This window comes from Marmota flaviventris, chromosome 4, assembly GCF_047511675.1.
Source record: "Marmota flaviventris isolate mMarFla1 chromosome 4, mMarFla1.hap1, whole genome shotgun sequence".
Classification (NCBI taxonomy): domain Eukaryota; kingdom Metazoa; phylum Chordata; class Mammalia; order Rodentia; family Sciuridae; genus Marmota; species Marmota flaviventris.
In genome coordinates this window covers 3,082,718-3,088,872 of record NC_092501.1, presented here as the reverse complement: position 1 = coordinate 3,088,872, position 6,155 = coordinate 3,082,718, and the positions used below count along the sequence as shown (strand labels likewise).

At 57.6% G+C, this 6,155-nt stretch overlaps 1 protein-coding gene across 13 annotated transcripts in view; it reads right to left on the bottom strand.

Annotated features, from left to right (window-relative positions):
• The window catches only part of Ebf3 (EBF transcription factor 3), a 125,557-nt gene that overhangs the window by 111,710 nt on the left and 7,692 nt on the right, over window positions 1-6,155 (bottom strand). For 11 of the 13 annotated variants that reach the window (XM_071610807.1, XM_071610812.1, XM_071610810.1 and 8 more), the window contains exons 1-5: window positions 4,726-5,362; window positions 4,452-4,608; window positions 4,023-4,086; window positions 3,253-3,308; window positions 197-270 (exon numbers count right to left, since the gene is read on the bottom strand). In XM_071610807.1, coding sequence (XP_071466908.1) covers window positions 197-270; window positions 3,253-3,308; window positions 4,023-4,086; window positions 4,452-4,608; window positions 4,726-4,859 — 485 coding nt within the window. In that variant the 5' untranslated portion in view covers window positions 4,860-5,362. Of the gene's footprint in view, window positions 1-196; window positions 271-3,252; window positions 3,309-4,022; window positions 4,087-4,451; window positions 4,609-4,725; window positions 5,363-6,155 lie in introns of those variants that run through there. The other 2 variants (XM_071610809.1, XM_071610808.1) reach the window with 1 other exon arrangement.

Below are 6,155 nucleotides of genomic sequence, written 5' to 3'. Positions count from 1 at the left end.
GCTGAGCAGCCGGTCGGTTGATCGTCATCACTAGGGGGAAAACGAGGCCGGGCTCCTCGGTGGCCCGGCGTGTGGCCTCTGGCCGATTACATTTCAATCGATGCCCTTCCCGAAGCTGGGCGGGGTGGCGGCGCCTGGACGCGGCGTCCTTTGTAGACACAGCTGGCGCCGGACCCGCCCGCCGCCCTTGGCTCACCTGCACATGATCTCGTGGGTCAGCAGCACGCGACACATCTCCGGGTTCTTGTCCTGGCCCTCATAGACGATGGCCTGCGCGGGGGACAGAAAGAAGCCGGGGTTAGGCAGCGCCCCGGGCATTGCAGGCCTCGCGGGCGGCAGGTGCACGGCCAGCGATGGGAGGCGTCGCGGTCCACCAAGCCTCCTCCCCACTCTCCACTCCAGAAGTGGAGCCAGGCCCCGGCGGCCTCGCTCTGCCCGCCTCCCGACCTCCTTCCTCCGGCTGTGCGCCGGGCCTGCGCCGGGCCTCAGCTCGGGAGGGCCTCCGGGAGGGGAGTGCAGAGACTGCTGAGGCCCCGGAGCAGGAGGCTAGGCGTGCGGGCACGGACCCGGCGCGGGGCCCTTTGGTTGTTCGTGTTGCCGCCGCCGCCAGGCCGCGTCCTTGGGCCATTGTCTGCACTGAGTTTCAATCTGCGTGTTGGAAGAAGCCCGTAAGAATCTGCTGCAACTAAAGACGCAGGGCGGTCTACTGGGCTCAGGGGCAGTTCGCCTCGCGCGGAGAGCCGCGCGGGTTCTGCCTTGCGCGCTCCTCGGACTCGGACAAGGCAGAAGCGGTCAGCTCCCGCGCCGCCGCTCTCGGCCCCCGCCGCCCCCGAGACCGCCGGTGGCGGCAGCGGCCTGGGCTGTGCACCCTGGGCTGTGCACCCAGGGCGTCTGGCCCCGGGAAGGCAGGACACAGCCGCCGCACGTGGTCGAGCGGTGCTGGGCGTAGCCGGCGCCCCGCAGGAGGGCCCGAGCCCCGGGCGTCCCAGCCTGCGCGGCCACGTGCTCCTCGCCGGTTGATATTTGGAAAGAAAGTGCTAATGGCCAATCTGGTGTTTATTTTGAAACTGCTAACAATGATTTTTCTCGGGTAAAAAGGCAGTGTCTGCGCGCACGCTCGGGTGGGTTTTGAGCAGAGGCTGCGCCAGATGGTGCAAAGCCCTAGGTGCGCTCACGGCGGCGCCCAGCCCGGCTCCGCCGCCGGAACCCTACCCGGCCGCCCGCGCCGCCACCCGCCCGGGCTTCCACCCACCGCCTCCCAGAGAGAAAAGGCCAGTGAAGGAGGGGAGGAGGAGGGAGCTACAAGTTCCGGCAGAAAATTCCACGAAAGGGTTTGGGTTGCCCTCTCTCTGTTCCCTCCCTCCCTCCCCCTGGAAATTATCTGTAAATTACTTCCAACCTCTTCCCGCACTCGGACACTCTCCTCGCTACCAAGCGGACAAAGCCCCTTCTGGAGGTCGCCCAGGGCGACCCTCCTGGGAAGAGGGTGATGCCGGAGCCCCACTCCCCCAGACTCGAGTCGGACCCGCCCGGGACCAAAGAAGTGATGGGTGTCACCGCAGGCCAACGAGCCGCCTGGGGCTGCAGGGCGCAGTAGCCTCGGTGGGCACCAGCACTTCTGTGAGAATGGCTTGTCCTCCGATGGATCCCTGTATTTATATTTGATTTATTTTTTATTTTGTAGCACAAACAGAAATCCATAAACTGTCGGTTCAGCGCCATTGACTCTTTGATCAGTTACTGGGCTATTTCTTTCCTCCCCCCCCCCATCCCCGTCAGTGAGAGGAGATTAAATGCCTTTATTTTCTGCACTGTTTATACTGCAAAGGTACAAGGCTAAATGAACAATAAAAATGTACTCTAAATGAAGCCTCTCCTCCTCTATGCGACAGCAGAGAAACTTAGCACTGCCTACAGAAACCTTCTAATTAGACTACAGCGATTTCCGAAAACATTCTGCCCTAAATACAAAGGAAATAAAAGCAGCATGCCAAACAGCAGCCGAGTTCCAGGGGCTTCTCTGAATCCAGTGAAATAATCACCGAAGGGCACACCAAGCGTCTTTGTCAGAAAGCTAGGGTTTACCTGTCAGATCTGTTTTACTCTAAGAGAAAACCATACTGCTTTACTACTGCAGATATTAAAATCCTACACCCTAGCTGCCTAGGTAAAGACAAACTTTTAAGGGGGAAAAATGCACAAACTAGTTGCATTAAAAGGGAGGGAGGCGTGTGTCAGACTGCAGGAAGCACCAAGGAGCTCAGTTCTACTTGGCTCACAATTCTTAAACTTAGCATCAGAAATGAAGAAACCACTTTCACTTCTAAGCATGAAACCCAGCTTGCAAGTATATTTTAATCTTTGCCTAGTGAATTTAATTTATGCATTAGACCTGCCTCCGCAACACTCTATTTTAAGAAAATGGGGGGGAAATATCTTTAAAACAAAACAACATGCCACCCAGCACAAAACCAGCAGCCAGAGACTGCACAATGTCAAAAAGCAATGAAGCGCTTTTCTGCACTTAATCACATTACTGATAGCCAATAGTTATCATCGGAAAAGTTGACCAAGACAGGTTAAATAATTTAATAAGGAACTGCTTGTAATTATGTTATTTACAAGGTATGACAGAGGGTGGGAGAGGGAGCAGAGCAGTGGATGGGTTTGAGTGACCCCTGGAGCTCGGAGTTTGAATTATGGAGATGGGGGGCTGAGAGGTGAAGATGGGCTAGAGGAGAACAAGGTGACTTTTCACCCCAACACATTTAACTTTTAAATCCAAATAAAGGTCTCGTGTTACTAGACCATCACACTGGAAAAGAGAAAAAAAAAATGAACTAATCAAGCCCAACTTGATAGGCTTTGGAAAGGAGTTAGTTGCCTTTGTTAGAAGGGGAAAAAAAAATCAATGAAATGATTCCAAGCAGAGACAGAAACATTTAAAAATAAACAAGGGGGGAGATCCTGAATTTTTTCTGTCAAATATTAATTACCATAATAAATTAAGACAGCATTTGATTCCAATCACAAGCCATTTAATAAAGCATATATGTCCTGTTCTAATGACAACATAAACTATTTCACCAATCGCTTCATTTATTCCAATAAATATGGAATTCTCATTAGCTTGTCAGGGAAGCTAAATGAAAAACAAATGCAGGAGATCCACTTGTCAGTCTTCTCTCTCTGAACCCCAGGATAACCCCAGCTCAGCAAGGAAACCAAGTGCAGAGGCATAAACTTTCTCACCTGTTTGGTCATTGAATCTATGAGGCGAACATACAGATCCTGCTCTGTTCTGACTCCTGCAAAAAACAGAGACAAATTCTCAACAGGATTTTAGTGCTGCACCTCGGGGAAGGACAGCCAGGCCACAGGAAGTTGGTGCCTCAGGACTGCTGCTCCTGATGCAGCAAAACTTAAGCAATCCCTTCAAGAGGGAGAAAGAGAACTCTAATCACATTCTAAATAAAGAATTTTTTTCCCCTTTTCTTAATTTAGAGCCTTAGGACTCTTAGGGTTTGCATTTGAAGGGGCAAGAAATTTGCCTAGTGGAGAACAGGCCTACTTGTCCCATCGGTGGGCCCATGTGGTCATTTATTTTTAGAAAAAAGAAAGCACCCAATGGCTACTGAGAGTCTGAACTCTGTCGAATGCCTCTGGATGATTTTTTAAAGCCGTGCGCAGGAAGTAAGTTATGGTCGGTCTATGTAGCTGCCCTATTCCAATAATTAACATTAATTTGCAAAATTGAAAAAAGTCACTTAAAAGTGATGTTCTGCTGGAGCCCATATCGATCCCCTTTTTACTTTCTACTTCAAGCCCCACCGGTTAATCATGTGAAGTGCCATCGACTTATCGATCGTTTATGTTTTGTTTTCCTTCTATGCCATGAGAAGACTTCGTGTTTACATCCATGTCATTTTAATCTCAAAATCTTTATGTCCTGTAACCATCGCGGGAAGGGAGATCCAGCGCGCAGGGGCGGAGAGGGCGGGAAGCAGGCAGCGGGTACTCACCGTTACTGTATAGTAGCTGGAGCTTATAGTGGATACCGTTGTTGGTTTTCTCGTTGTTTGGCTCCTAAAAGCAATGATAAACAATTGCATTTAGTGTGGTGGTGTCAGGCGCCGCCACCGCGCTAGGTCCCCCTCCACGACCAAGGCCCCTCGGCCTCACACATGGCGGGCAGGATTCCTCGCTCGGAGCAGTGCCGTGATGTCACTTTCCTGCTGGAAGCCCTGCGTTCTCCTCGCCCCGAGTGAGTCCGAGGGCGCAGAGAAGTTGCCCGGCCCTCAGTGGGGCCCGGGCGGCTACACGTGGCGCCAGCGGCGGGGTCGCCGGGCGGAGCGGTCCCACCGCCGAGGGGGCACTCCGGGCCGCGCGCGGGCACAGCCTGCCTCCCACTTCTAGAGAGAGGGAGGGTGTGAGCCTATGCGTGCACTTACTTTCTCTTTCTCCACAAAGTCCACAAAAGCGGTTCTTTCAATCTCCACCGGCTGCCCCTGCCTGTCGTAGAGCGCCAGCACGAAGTGGAAGAAATTGGATTTCCGGAGGTTGGAAGGCGGCTGCTTCTCGAAGTGCGCCCGCGCCAGCCCCACGCCGCTGCGGGAGGAAAGAGACAGCGGCCCGGTGAGGAGCGCGGCGCCGGCCGGCTGCGGGGGCCGGGTCGGGCCGGGGCCGGGGCCGGGGCCGGGGCGCGCGGTGGCGGCCGGTACGTACCTCTGGGCTGCCGTGTTGGCGTCCACCACGCCCGCCGTGTGCATCCAGGAGCGCACCGGGTTCATGCCGCTGCCCAGCGGCTCCTCCTTCATGGTCGTCCCCCCGCGCGGAATATTCTCCTGAATCCCAAACATGAAAACTGCTGGCGGCGGCCGCCGCTCCCGGCCGAAAGCGCTTCCGCGGTCGGCGGCGCTCGGGGCGCGGCGGCAGGCGGCTGCCCTGGCCGCCCTCGCCCTGCTCGGCGCCTGCGGTCCGGCCCGCCGCCGGCTTCAGCCCGTCCCGGGCAGCCGCGACATACACCAGCGGCCGGACGCTCCGGACGGCCAGGGACGCGGAGGTGGCTACACCGGCGGCGGAGGCGCGGCGCTTCGGCGGAGCAGGACGCGGTGGCCGCGGCGGCGCTTGTTGTTGTTGTTGTTTGCAGGCGCGCTCAACGTGGTGTCATCCTAGCCAGGCGGCGTCCGCGGCTGCAGGACACTGCGGGATCGCCCGCTTCTGGCGCGGCCCGCCTGCTCCAAAGACAAATAAACGGGGCAGTGAGTGCCGCGGCGCAGTCCCGGGCGCAGGCGGGGCGCGGCGGGGCCTGGAGCGGCGCGCGCAGCGGACGGAGGCGCACAAAACTCAGCCCTCTCTCCCCGAGGAATGGACCCTTTCCCGGGAGCCAAAACTCGAAGCCCCCGGGAGCGGCGCTGTCAGAGGGTGACGTCGGGGGGCGGCGCTTGCGCCATATATGGGAGCGGCCGCCCCTCGCCGCGCCCCTCGCCGCCGCCGCCGCCGCGCTCGCCGACTGACTGCCTGACGGCGCCGCGAGCCGGCCCGAGCCCAGCGAGCCCCGCGAGCCCTGCCGCCGCCGAGCGCCACCGAGCGCCACCGAGTGCCGCCGCTGCCTCCCCCGGCCACGCGCCGCAGCTCCTCGAGCCCAGCTGCAGCCAAGGAAGTTACTACTCGCCCAAATAAATCTTGAAAAGAAACAAACGCAGTCAGCGCCCAATTGCAGCTTAGCCCCCTAGTACCTCCCCGCAAAACCTGCCACACAGTCAAAAACACCCTGGGCCAGAGCGGGGAGGCGCCCCAAGTTGCCCGAATGCATGCAATAAATGCAAGATTGAAGCTCGCCCTGGGGGGTCCCAAAGGGAAAAACGGGAAGAGGCTGGTCGACCGCGGGAGGGTAGTACAGGGGAGGGGCGGACAATCGACTAAGGGGGAGAGTGTGGCCAGAGCCAAGGAAGATAGGCAGCTCAGCCTGATTTCTAAGCAGACCTAAGGCTGCTGCGGGGCCGATCTGTCCCCTTCTGCGCCTCGCGGGCGTCCTATGCTTCCTACCCCGGCAGAGACCCGGGATCCTTGTCGGAGGCAGGTTCCGCCAAATTCTCCCTCTCCCCCAGTGGCTGAGGGAGTCCCCAGTCCTCGGCCTGTCCTTAAGGCGCAGC